Source organism: Eutrema salsugineum, unplaced genomic scaffold, assembly GCF_000478725.1.
Source record: "Eutrema salsugineum unplaced genomic scaffold, Eutsalg1_0 scaffold_10, whole genome shotgun sequence".
Taxonomy (NCBI): Eukaryota; Viridiplantae; Streptophyta; class Magnoliopsida; order Brassicales; family Brassicaceae; genus Eutrema; species Eutrema salsugineum.
This window is the reverse complement of record NW_006256908.1, coordinates 4,646,323-4,659,042: the sequence shown is the minus strand read 5'-3', so window position 1 is coordinate 4,659,042 and position 12,720 is coordinate 4,646,323. Positions and strand designations below refer to the sequence as shown.

Here is a 12,720-nt window from a genome sequence, read left to right as displayed (position 1 = left end):
TCCAGACCAACATCAGCAACAAAAATGAAAATTCCAGAAACGGAAAGAGTTATCGTGAAATAAGAAATAAAGAGTTTTGATGAAACCCTTGAAATCGTGACTGTCCTAAAAGCATACACATTGGCATGAGAGCCATTCTTTTTGTACATGTGAAGGAAACTCTAAAATCCTCACACCATTTTTTTTCTTTACACCATTCTCTGCCTTTTTTTTTTTCACTTACTCATGATCAGCCTAAAGAGGGGAGGGATGTTTGGTTCTATGTATACTAAAAACGGTAAGACACTACACAATGTACAGATTTTGCGGAGGTCAAACAAAAGCTCTCTTTCACAAATTTCCCGCAGATTTTTTGGTTTAGATCTTACCTAATTCTCAAAACGCTACGGAAAAGCCATCCTCCCTAGTTAAGCTGTACAACACTGGCCGCCTTAAGCCACCAGAGGCAGGTTTAGAGACGGCATACCCATTCTCCTCTCTGCATATAACAAAAAGAACCCATTTAAAGACACTGAAATGCTTATACTGTCTCAAAGGCAGCGAAGGCTGAAACTTTGGACACATAGAAGAGAAGGAACATGTACAAACCTCCAGCAGCGACGAGTTTTTCAACACGGGCAACAATATGCTTTCCATAAGTGTATTTCTTTAACGCATTAAGATGCACTTTAATACGGGTAAGTATCAGCTCACGCTGTTGGTCATCGCACGTCTCCAAAACTTTTTGCACTACATAGTTTGCAAACTGATCCTTCATCATCGCCTATATACACAACAACAACAAGAAGAAGCATATGAGCTTTATTAGTTTCTTTATTTTCCCGGGCAATCATCTAAAACTAAGTGTGTTTGACAAACCTGAAGAGGCTCGTTTTCATCAGTTGTACCAAGCATCTCATTTACAAGCAATTCCCGTTCCTCTGGACCTCCAAAAGTCAAACATTTCTCAACAACATTCGACGCAAACTTCTGCTGGCTCATCTGAACAATCTTCCCTGCTAGTTCTTTGATTATCACAGTACGCTCATCAGGCTTTCCATGCTCCAGCACATGCTGTCAACAAAATGTGCATCAGTTTTGAGCAAACAATATAAGATCACAAGTTGCAAAGAAAATAAATACTTTTACAAACCTGAATAACATAGTTTCCATACTGATCTTGGGCTAACATACTAACAGTGGACAGGATTTCTTCCATAACCTTACTCTGTGTATCCGGGTTATGGCAGTGCTCTAATACCCTCTGCAGCAGGAGAAGAAAAAGCGTGTTAAGAAAGAAGCATAAGGCCAAGAGAGGTTTCATCAGTACGAGTAAGAACCTGAATAACACGGCAGCCGTATGGGTGAGTGGAGAGGGTCACAACTTGACCAAAGAAAGTTGAAATGATGAATTCGATGTTTTCTTCAGGCACACATTCGATGCACTTCTGAACCACATGATTCCCATTCTGATCGCGTACACATCGCATCACATGTCCATCAAGTTCTTTCACCATCTTAATTTTCTGGTCCAGATCAACCACCTCAATTGCCTAGAATGGTGAAACAACATAACCATAACGAATCTGTAACTGTACGGAGAATACAAGACAAGCTTTTAGGAAATGTAGAACAGGTGAGAATTAGACATTACCTTTTGGATAACACGACAACCATACATCTGTAAGCTAAGAGCCAAAACGTTGTCAAAGAGCTTCTCTCCTAACTCTCTCCTCTGAGAGGGGAGTCCATGCTCAAAGAACTGTAGGAAGAATAGCATATTCAGGAATCTTTCTAGTAAGAATGTCCAAGCTCCAAAAAAACAGAAAGGAGGATTAAATTTACCTTCTGAATTACATAGTTTCCAAAAACATCAGTCATCAGGGCAAGAGCATCTGGCATGATCTCCTCATACACCATGTTTTTCTCATCAGTTGTTGCTGTCTCGAGTTTCTGCTGAATAAATCGGCTCCCATATTGATCCGCACTGGTCAGCCATTTCAAAATGAGTCCAAAATATACGCCGTAGATTAGGATAAACAGTACACAAGAATAAAGGTAAAGACTTTTTCGAGGAAGTACCTGAACTCGACAACGTGGCTAGCTATTTCAGAAAGTTCGAATCCTCTTGTCTTGTTACTTTTGAACTCTTCAAGCAATGACGATCCAAGACCTTCATCCAAACTAGCACCCATGTGCCAAGCATCCATTACACCTCCAGAATAGTTTCTTGTTGCGGAGGGATATCGCATATTAACTTCACCTCGTCTCACAGGGCTACAAGGTGCCACAAGAGGATTTGGCATAACATGATGAGCCAATGGGCTGCCAGGATATGACATATTACAACCATACTGTAAGGTTGGGCTCCCGTAATAGCTACGGCTGTTAGGACTCCCAGATTTGTAAGGGACACCATACTGTGATTTCTGAGCTCCGAGATAAGCCCTCTGAAGTTCAAGCATATTCATGTAGGAATTACCCATAAAGCTCCTGTCTATTGCAGGATCATTAAAAAGATCAGCATTTTCCGGGAACCTCCCGTACTGATGATACGTTGGGTCTGCAATATGTGACTGAAGACCTCCTCCCATCATTCGATTACTGATCCTTCCAAGGTTACGTGACTCAGAGAGGTTTTGACCAGAAGATACATAACCTCTCCCATGAAGTCTGTGGTCCATTCCAGAAAAACCCAAAGCAGATGCCGCGGAAACATCTTCATACATTGGAGAAAAGTTACCAGTCCCAAGTTGGCTACCCATCATAGAAGCAACAGCTGGATTTAATGCGTAATTGTTCAGAGAATAGTTTGGGCTATCAAGATGCTGGTAAGGACCAGGCAGTCCACCTCCACCACCATTATAGGCAGATCCTTGTGACCCTCTCAGTTGTGAGTTCCTCAATGAAGCAGTTGCCTTATGGGCTTGATCAGATTTGTTTAGGAAGTTGTGTTGATTTACTTCGTTATGCCCACTTTGCAGTCCAAACATATAGTTTCTGACCTTTTCAACATCCTGCTCAGCCTGACCTCGTTCATCTAACCCACCACTGGCTGAGAGGTTCATGCTAGATAAAGCAGCTGCGAGATCAGAAGACTCGTTGAGACCAGATGTAACACCGTTGAATGGGCTTTGATTACTAGTGGTCCTCTTATCATTTGCACTAACTCTCCCACTCCCAATGGGTGTAAGGCAGGGACTAGGCACCCTAGCAATGGCCTGCGGATCTGGAGTTCCATTTCTAGACAAAGAAGAACCCAAAACAGCTGCATAGCTGTATGGAGTTGGCGCACCAATTCCTTGTGATGCAGACTGAGATTGATTATTTGTGGAGTCGACATTCTCATCAAAGGTATTACGACTTGCAGGACGTGAGGGCTGCTGACCATGCCCCATGTCAGCCTGCATAGAAGAGATTCATAAAGCTTACATAAACAAGAGTACTCAGGAAAAGTATACACAATACATACAGAGAGAATCAAATGTGGTGTGGCATAGGCATACTTGCATAAATAGTCTTTTGAAGCAAACACCATAAAGCCACAAATGCAACCATCAGACAGTATGTAACCATTGCGTACTAATAAGAAGAAATTTCACCGACCTGAAACATATCAGCAAAACTCTTTTGTTTGCCTCCAAGATCCAAACCAATCAATCCATTAGCATCCCACTCTGAAGACGAAGCACTGGTTCTCTCAGGCTCAAACTCGTGCTGCTGCTTCATCTGTTCAAAACCAGGCGGCATAGAGAACAAAGATTGACTCTCATTTACTTTTCTCCTATCCCCAATACCACCTAACACGGGGCTAGTCCCTTTAAGCCTCTGAGCAACCCTTAAATCCTCCCTAGACATCAAAGGCGGAGGCAGCCTCGGATTCAACTTCATATTAGCATAGTAATAAGACAAGTAAGCTGGATCTTTCCTAAACTCCTCATCGTCACCTCCAAACCCATTTCCCTTATTAGCTCCAGCAAACTCCATGAAAGGAGCCCTTCCTCCTCCGGTGAAAAGCCCACCGGCGGCACTTACAGAACCGTCCACAGTCGGCGGAGCAGAGCCGCTTCTGTACAAGTTTAGCTCTCTCTCGAGCTCATCAGCCTCCTCTTGCCGTCTCTGCTGCTCGCCGAGCAATACTCCAATCTCTTTCTCGTAATCATCCCCAAAAGATGAATCTTCGTTAGCTCTAAGCATCGGTCTTCTTCCTAGTTCCGGTATCATCATGACCTATACAACAAAAATTTAAAATAAAAACCCCAAAATCAGTTACGCAAATATTAAAGATCACTCCTTTCCAACTCTGTTTTTATGATCCCCAAAAGTCTCTATTTAGAACTAACCCCAAAGATCAAAACTTTAAGCGCTACAAAAATCCATTTGATGATTGATGTTCATCAATCTTATACTTCAATGTTCATCATTTGTTTGGATTTAGAAAAACAAAACCTAACCACGACCAGATTGAGAAATATAAAAATTAAAGCTTCAAGGAGAAAATGGGTTTTATAGAGAGTTGGCGGAAAAAATCAGACGGCGATACAAGAACCCTTTAGGGTTTTTGTGAAATTAAAAAGAAAAGAAAAAATTACTGTGAATCATCATTATTAGGGGTGATCTGACCTAGAGATTGCATAAAGAAGAATGAAAAAAAAAGCATTAATTAAAAAAAAAACATAACAAACTGAACTTATTGTCCTCGTGTTCCAGAGCTGGGGAATCTCAGACTCACACGTTTGAAGCTGTTTCGAGATCTTATGTTCTGTGTTTCAGTTTGGGTTTAAGGACACAGCTCGTTTTTTTTTTAACAAAGTACACTTCAAGATGATACGATCTTCAAGATTTTATTTTTATAAAGATCTTAGCTTAGTTCTTCAGTTTTGAAAATAGGAAATTTACATATTTAGCAGTACGAAAATATACAATAAAATGTTAATTTTCTTTAAAAACAACGAAACATGTATACTCAAATTTGTTAACTCTGAGATCTCTATATAATCTTTTTTTATTATTATTGCAATCTAAATTTTTAACAACTTACATTACAATAAAATATGACAATAACTTTATGGAATTTAAGCTATTTGGTTATTGATACACCTGTATTTTTTTGTTTTGCTTCCTAAATATTAATAGCATCATACTATTTATGTTTTTCTATTATCATTATTTTGATATGATGCAGATTGATTCACCAAAAACAGAAATAAACAAAAGGAAACACATATTCACTTGATTGGCATGTTCTCTCTGCAATTGTAATTCGTTTTAAATGCTGTTTGGAACAGCACTCAAATATCAAAAGGTGGAACATTGTGAGTTTTCAGAAAATGGAAATATTTTTCATCTTTTGTTTTACCAACTACTACTATTTTTGATTTTTTTATGTATTTATTTCCCAAAATGGGAGATTAAAAATTGATCACTAGTCAAACCTCTCTCCCTTTAAAGGTACCATTTTATGGTAACTATTCGGGTTAAAAATTGTCTACAACGGTTAGTATGGGAGTAATGCGAGCGATTAAATTAAGAAAGGTATCTTTGTTGTTAAGATCGTGCTTGGTCATGATTGCTCTCCGAAGTCCACGAGTCGGCGTATGAATCGGTGTTGTCTTATACGGGCAAAGTGAAGTACTTTGTTAGGTTAACTAGAGTTTTATAAGTGGGCTTTGAAATGTGTTTCATTTTTTCATTCTAGTTTGTGATCTTGAATAGATTTAAGGCCCAATGAACTCAGCCTTTTAATTCCAATACATTCATTTGCATCGACATTGATTCATGGCTTTGGTCCTTTTAGAAGACACCAATAGTTAGGTTATAAAATCTTTTTTATTTGTAATGAGTTAGAATTCTTGTTGTTTTTGTTTTCAATGTTGAAATTCTTCTCGTCTTATCGGTCAATAATCATACTGTTTTATGAATTTTGCTTTTGGTAATCTGCAAAACGATCAAATCATTTATGTTTATTCATTTGATTCAAACCAAAAAAAAAAGCAATGATTCGATATCATTGGATAATGTTATTGGATACAAATTGGAATTCGGTAGAATGTAACAGTAAAGGAGAATGGTTGAAGTTGGTAAACCTACAACTAACGACCTACATTATTATGTTCTTTCTTACTTTTGTAAAACCATGATTTTGTATCATCATTTAACAATGTATTTTGGTAAATCCTCCAACTTGTTTCTTTTGCAAGTCTACCATCTAACTGAAAAATGTATAAAAATCCCTCTTAACTCACAATGAACTTGCAATATAATTCTCCACCATATATTATATGTATATTTTTAGCACTTCTTAAAAATAGTTTTTACTAGTAGTTTTAAGAGAATAAATTGTTAGTGGAGACTAGAATATGTACATGACCTTACAATTAATTATTCTATTTTGAAATTTGTTCTCTTCGACGTTATTTAAAAGATTTAGTCCTAGGTAATAGACTAATAGGTAACTCAGACCCATTTATACACGTTTTGGGTTGGGTCGCGTTCACAAAGTGAGTGATTGGCCAAGAGCACATTGGAAAATCTATGCCAATCTAGTCCATTAATCAGGGTCTAGCTAGAACAAATTATGTTTGATTTACCCACTTTCAAAATGGGGTAAGGCGGTTTTTCTGTGGTGTCATCATGGATGGATATACTTTTTTCTAGAAGCTAAAGGACAACAACAACAAAGTTTTTCTTTTATACACATGGAGTTAGAAACTCTAATTTAGGCGATGAAATGCATGTTAAATGCATCAAGAGGTAGTCCTTTCTCTTGGGCTAGTGAAGATGATTACATATCCAACAAATTAATCAGCGTTCAACGAAGTTCATTTGATCTAATTAATAGATTTTGGGCATCTATCTAATAATTTAGTCGAAGCTGAATTCGCAAGAAACTCCTTGCGGCCAATCTACTTTCAGAACTAATTAGATATTTCATGGAATTCAACACCTTATTCATTCATTACTTTTTGTCTGATATGAGCAAGACACTAATCCTTAACGTACAGTTAAAACATTCCTAATCAAATTCAATGATTCCACGATGTCAAATGAGATAAAAGAAAATGTAGTCATCCAGTTTACCAAAATTAAACATCGGATGCAACATCTTAATTTAAGTTACCAAATATCAAGAAAAAGCAGATTAGACAGATAAAAGTAGATTATAAGGCCAAGTGAAGCTGATGAATCCAACGATCGTTGTCTTATGTTGCTTGAAAGGAATGGATGAATTGGGTGAAGTGTCAAAGAGAGAGAGTCTTCCAGGAGACTGTGAAGATCCTCCTTAAGCTTAGATCCACTAAAGACTCTCTTTTTGTTGGAACATATGTTTTCAAACAACCAATTCGTGCAACTTACCATGTACTTTATACCTACTCAAGACTACACTCATTACATTTTTTAGTTCCGTAATTTATAGTTCTATATTTATTGTCAAGTGTTCATACCTTAAAAATGGAAAAGTGAAAAGCGAAAAATTTAGATTTTGAATATGAACTTCAATTTTGATCTTAAGTGTTGTATTTATTAATTTCTAGCTCTTTTATTTACTAAGCAATTATTTATATATATATATATATATATATTTAGTATCAAATAAAATTAATACTCAATATCCGATGTAGAAGTTTAATTCTTCGAAGAATTCTATCCTAATAATAAAATTGAGTTCGTTTGATCAGTAATTCTTACGAAAGTTAGGAATAGTTTAGTCAATTTATAATTTTCTTATTAAGTGTACGTTCTAGTTTCTACTAAAATATCAGTTCTTTAGACACAAAAGGATTTTTTTTTAGTTGTTGGTTTCGATTATGTGTTTGGATAAAATATTTTAGTAAATTATCAATTTATTGGGACGGAAGATTGTATGTAGAGCGATAATCATCATAGTTAGAGGCTTAGAGCTTAGAGCACACAATTAATTAGTTAACTTCGAATTCACTCGGATCGTCAAGAGTTGGACCAACTACAACATCAACACTAAATCAACTTATTTATAACTTATCCGAATTACTATAAAACTTTTTTTTTTAATCTTGTTACCAACCGTTAACCTTACTATTTGCCTCTTTCCCTTATATAAAAACAACACTCGAGTTCTATTTATCAATACACCACTTAAGAGCTTCACCAGAAACCTATGCAAGAAGAAAATCATATTTCATACAAGTTGAAATAGATTTTTTTTCTTTCTAATCAATATTCAAATAAATATTATACATGGCTACGTGGTGTTTGCATTATCTTCTTGTGGCATTTCTGTTTGCCATTAGTTACAACATCAATGCAGCATCTGCAGGAATCACGCGGCGCTACAAGTTCGATGTATTTATGAAATTACTCTCCATTTGAGACCAAATATGTATTACTTTGCTTATCTATTTTTCCAGATATATTAATCACTTGTTCTATTTTTTTTTTTCACTCCGGCAGATTCAACTAAAAAACATCACAAGATTGTGCAAGACAAAAACAATAGTGACGGTCAACGGAAAATTCCCAGGACCTAAGGTTACAGCAAGAGAAGGAGATAATCTACAGATCAAAGTTGTTAATCATGTCTCCAATAACATTTCCATACACTGGTAAATTACTAGTTGCTTATAATGATAATTTTTTAACTCTTGTTTTAACTTTCCTTAAGCCTCAATAAATAAGATGAATGTATAAATGTTTAGGCACGGAATCCGGCAGCTAAGAAGCGGATGGGCAGATGGACCGTCGTATGTGACACAATGTCCAATTCAGACCGGACAAAGTTATGTATACAACTTCACAGTGATCGGACAAAGAGGAACCTTGTGGTGGCATGCTCACATTCAATGGATGAGAGCCACCGTGTACGGACCATTGATCATTCTCCCTAAACTCCACCAACCTTATCCTTTTCCCAAACCCTACAAACAAGTCCCTATTATGTTTGGTAATTATCTTAAATGCTCATATATTTGTTTACTTTGCATATGAGTCCCAAACAATAGCGTTTTGTTTAGAAAGATTCAACAACACTGATGTTTAAATTTGTGTATAGGTGAATGGTTTAATGCTGATCCTCAAGCAGTTGTGCAACAAGCTCTTCAGACAGGCGGAGGCCCAAATGCATCCGATGCACATACTTTTAATGGACTTCCAGGCCCATTATACAATTGTTCCACAAAAGGTAATGATCATGTTTTTCAAGTGGTTGTGTTTTGCAATACTTTAATACAGTGCCTAATTGTTGTTTTTAGATACATACAAGCTAACGGTGAAACCTGGAAAGACATATTTACTACGACTGATCAATGCTGCACTCGATGATGAACTCTTCTTCACCATAGCCAATCACACATTAACAGTGGTTGAAGCTGACGCTAGCTACGTTAAACCATTCCAAACCAACATCGTGCTTCTCGGTCCGGGTCAAACCACCAACGTATTACTCAAAACCAAACCTATTTACCCAAATGCAACCTTCTACATGCTGGCAAGACCTTACTTCACGGGCCAAGGAACAATCGATAACACAACCGTCGCAGGAGTTCTCAAATACCAGCATGAACCAACGTCAAATCATTTCAACTCTTCTAAAAACCTTCCTGTTATCAAACCCTCTCTCCCTCCTATCAATAGTACGAGCTATGCCGCAAATTTCACAAAAATGTTTAGAAGTTTGGCGAGTTCTAGATTTCCAGCAAACGTACCAAAAACCGTGGATAAGAAATATTTCTTTACCGTAGGTTTAGGAACCAACCCTTGTCCTAAAAACCAAACATGCCAAGGACCAACTAATACTACGAAATTCACAGCAGCTATCAATAACGTGTCTTTCATCTTACCAAACAAGACTTCTCTATTGCAATCATACTTTTTAGGCAAGTCCAATAGAATTTTCATGACCAATTTCCCAAGTGCCCCTATTTTTCCATTTAATTACACGGGTATGCCACCAAACAACACAATGGTCTCAAAAGGGACCAAACTCGTGGTCTTAAAGTACAACACAACTGTTGAATTGGTCTTGCAAGGCACTAGCATCTTGGGTATTGAGGCACACCCTGTTCATCTTCATGGCTTCAATTTTTACGTGGTGGGACAAGGCTTTGGCAACTTTGACCCGATCCGTGACCCAAAACGTTATAACCTAATCGATCCGGTTGAACGGAACACCATCAATGTCCCTTCTGGTGGTTGGGTTGCCATTCGCTTCCTCGCCGATAACCCCGGTAACATTTTCAAAATTTTTTGTTTGTTTGTTAACACTATATATTATATGGTTTTGAATTCAGATGGTGACATAGTTTCTAACACTTAGTAATAATATCTAATTAATTTCAATGGTTAATGGAATTCTCCAAACTATATGTTTTTTTTTTAAAATAGTTGTTTGATTGTAACAGGTGTGTGGTTCATGCATTGCCACATTGAGATTCATTTGAGTTGGGGTCTGACCATGGCTTGGGTGGTTCTGGATGGAGACCTTCCAAATCAGAAGCTTCTTCCTCCACCTTCAGATTTCCCTAAATGTTGACTCTGACCAATCCAACGCCTCTGCCGATACCACGTCACCTTTTTTCCTCGGAATGCTATTTCCTTAAATTGTGCAATATGTGTTTCTCGTTTTTTTGTTTCCTCTTTAATGCTTTTGTGTTTTGGATCATCATCACTTGAGATTTCTGATTTTTTTCTTTGTATTTTGTTTCCCTTTCTCTTCTTGTAAAAAGATGAGTGAACTGAAGAGCTTTGGTCGCGGTAAGAATTTCTCTGTACATTAAGAAATATATATATATTTTTTGTAATCAAGAACAAAATGCATTAGCACTAATCTGCAACCCTCGTTATCTTTTTTATTATCTGATTAAATAAACATTTTTTGTTTACGATAATGACAAAAGTTGGAGTCGTTGACAACTTATCATTGGATTCCCTGTATAATATTTCAAACTTTCTTTCACTAATAAAGTGAAAGGATAGATTTCATCTCATCTCAATAATGCCGACTAGTTTCTAAGTACGCAACTGTTTATACATAATCGAGTAATTTTATCCTAAGTTTTTTATAAAATAAAATGTGGAAATATATTGATACTAAAGAATTTTCATTTGCCAAGAGGGAATCTTTCTTCCATCAAAGAGACAAAAATCCAGAAAGCAAACAGAAAAAATACTGCCACCAAATACTGCCATAAAATGCAAAAAGGAATAAAATAATAATTATTAAAGCTAAGAAAAAACAAAATGTGAGTAGAGTTCCAGGCATTATTGGTGTTTGCAAGATCTATATAGCATCAAAACAATTATATTGGTATATTCTTATCATAATCACATTGACATTAACTGGACTCCATTATCGTTTCATAATTAGCAATAAAAAAGCCTCAGATCTTTGACCAGATTATATGAATCATGGATCATTTCTTTTTAAAATATTAACAAGAGACAACATACATTTCATATTCTTTATAAAACATTCAATTGAAGAGTTAGTTTGTTAAATTGTTTCAAGTGTATTTCCAGACATTGAAAATGACTAATCAGTGTAAATCCTAACAAAAACACTGTACTTCATGATACACACAATCCTCCAGATAATGTATCTTAATCTTTTGTTTCTCTTTTACTAAAGAAAGACAACCATCCTATCTATGTAAACACTTGCATCAGTGGTACATATACACAGATGTCTATAATTGTGTATGCGTAGCATATGCAAGTTGTACAATTGAATATCTACGAGCATATATAGAACACCTAAGTTCTTAAAATCAAAATCTCTTCTTACAATGTACTTGTATGGAAACCCTCAATAATAAAACTGGTCTAATTACAAGGAACCAAGACAAAGAAAAAAAGAACAAAAATTAAGAATCTCCATGTTTATGCCAACAAACAAGCATAGCCACACACCTTCTCATGATGTAAAACCTTGCCTTCTGTTCTTTAGCCAAACTGCTGTATTTCTGAGTGATAGAAGAAGAAGATGAAGATGAAGAAGAAGATCTTCTCTCTTTTCTTGAGAAGCTTCTAGAGACTGAAGAGGAAGAAGAAGAGGAATAGGTGGATGAAGGTATAGAGCACTTAGTAGAGGAACTCCTTACGAATATTGGAGACTTTGTGGAGGAAGCACTTGTTGAGAAGCTTCTAGAGAACATTGACTTAGAGGAATAAGAAGAAGAAGCTGTTGTCTCTTTCTTCGACAGCTTCCACTTCTCATCCATGAATAATATGTGCTTCTGCAGAGAGACTCGGATTCAGATTCAGATAAATGGGTCTAAGTAAGTGTGTTTGCTGTGTTTTTGATTGTGAGTTTGCGTTGATTCAACTCAAAGAAGAGAGAGTGATTCAGAGAGAGAGAGAGAGATAGAGAAGTAGAGAGAGTGATAGTGTCTCTTTGCTATATATCTTCTTTTTATATTTGTAATAAATCAACGGAGATAAACACATCAATGTAAAACAAAATGAAATTTCTGTTATTATAATGTAATATTTAATCAGCTCGTCATGAGATATATATGAATCTTTTTCCGTCGACTTAGGAACTATTTTCCTTTGGCGTCGAGTTAGGAACCATTTAGTGTCCACTTGTTTTCATTTATCGACATTTCTTATGCCTAGCTATCGTAAACTCAATGTTAAATTTTTGTTCAATTATAATTAAAGATCAGTAGATGTAGTTTGATTATCTTGTAACTCTACCAACATACAACGTTTACTTATTAAAATGTCGTACCAAATTAGTGTATTCAAAAAGTAAAATCAGTGGTT

At 36.3% G+C, this 12,720-nt stretch overlaps 3 protein-coding genes across 6 annotated transcripts; 1 reads left to right on the top strand and 2 right to left on the bottom strand.

Annotated features, from left to right (window-relative positions):
- Positions 1-49: 49 nt before the first annotated feature.
- On the bottom strand, positions 50-4,788 carry LOC18027968 (pumilio homolog 2). Of its 4 annotated transcripts, none has more exons than XM_024161029.1 (10): positions 4,712-4,788; positions 3,586-4,209; positions 2,062-3,383; positions 1,825-1,966; positions 1,634-1,741; positions 1,320-1,532; positions 1,133-1,243; positions 859-1,053; positions 589-763; positions 50-478 (listed from the first exon to the last, which is right to left on the bottom strand). In XM_024161029.1, the coding sequence occupies exons 2-10, from the start codon at positions 4,204-4,206 to the stop codon at positions 432-434; spliced, it is 2,934 nt and encodes a 977-aa protein (XP_024016797.1). In that variant the 5' UTR covers positions 4,207-4,209; positions 4,712-4,788; the 3' UTR covers positions 50-431. The 4 variants fall into 4 exon arrangements, with proteins under 4 accessions (XP_024016797.1, XP_006409962.2, XP_024016798.1 ...); XM_006409899.2 differs by having other exon boundaries at positions 4,670-4,782; XM_024161030.1 differs by lacking the exon at positions 4,712-4,788 and adding an exon at positions 4,572-4,600.
- Positions 4,789-8,096: 3,308 nt separating this feature from the next.
- Positions 8,097-10,766, top strand: LOC18027967 (laccase-2). Its single transcript, XM_006409896.2, has 6 exons — positions 8,097-8,301; positions 8,410-8,561; positions 8,655-8,899; positions 9,008-9,136; positions 9,207-10,181; positions 10,356-10,766. Exons 1-6 carry the CDS (start codon positions 8,197-8,199, stop codon positions 10,484-10,486), a joined length of 1,737 nt encoding a protein of 578 aa, XP_006409959.1. The 5' UTR covers positions 8,097-8,196; the 3' UTR covers positions 10,487-10,766.
- A 932-nt stretch (positions 10,767-11,698) lies between these two features.
- LOC18027966 (cell wall integrity and stress response component 1) lies at positions 11,699-12,321 on the bottom strand. Its single transcript, XM_006409895.2, has one exon. The coding sequence runs from the start codon at positions 12,171-12,173 to the stop codon at positions 11,817-11,819; it is 357 nt and encodes a 118-aa protein (XP_006409958.1). The 5' UTR covers positions 12,174-12,321; the 3' UTR covers positions 11,699-11,816.
- Between the last annotated feature and the right edge of the window lie 399 nt (positions 12,322-12,720).

Bases quoted from the DNA above. Each gene is read 5' to 3' on its own strand.
- LOC18027968 (XM_024161029.1), bottom strand. From the start codon at position 4,206: ATGATGATACCGGAACTAGGAAGAAGACCGATGCTTAGAGCTAACGAA. The intron at 1,054-1,132 runs GTTTGTAAAAGT...TTTTGTTGACAG, and splicing joins ATGGAAACTATGTTATTCAG to CATGTGCTGGAGCATGGAAA. The intron at 764-858 runs GTTTGTCAAACA...TTGTGTATATAG, and splicing joins ATGAAAACGAGCCTCTTCAG to GCGATGATGAAGGATCAGTT.
- LOC18027967 (XM_006409896.2), top strand. From the start codon at position 8,197: ATGGCTACGTGGTGTTTGCATTATCTTCTTGTGGCATTTCTGTTTGCC. The intron at 8,302-8,409 runs GTATTTATGAAA...TCACTCCGGCAG, and splicing joins CGCGGCGCTACAAGTTCGAT to ATTCAACTAAAAAACATCAC. The intron at 9,137-9,206 runs GTAATGATCATG...TGTTGTTTTTAG, and splicing joins ATACAATTGTTCCACAAAAG to ATACATACAAGCTAACGGTG.
- LOC18027966 (XM_006409895.2), bottom strand. From the start codon at position 12,173: ATGGATGAGAAGTGGAAGCTGTCGAAGAAAGAGACAACAGCTTCTTCT.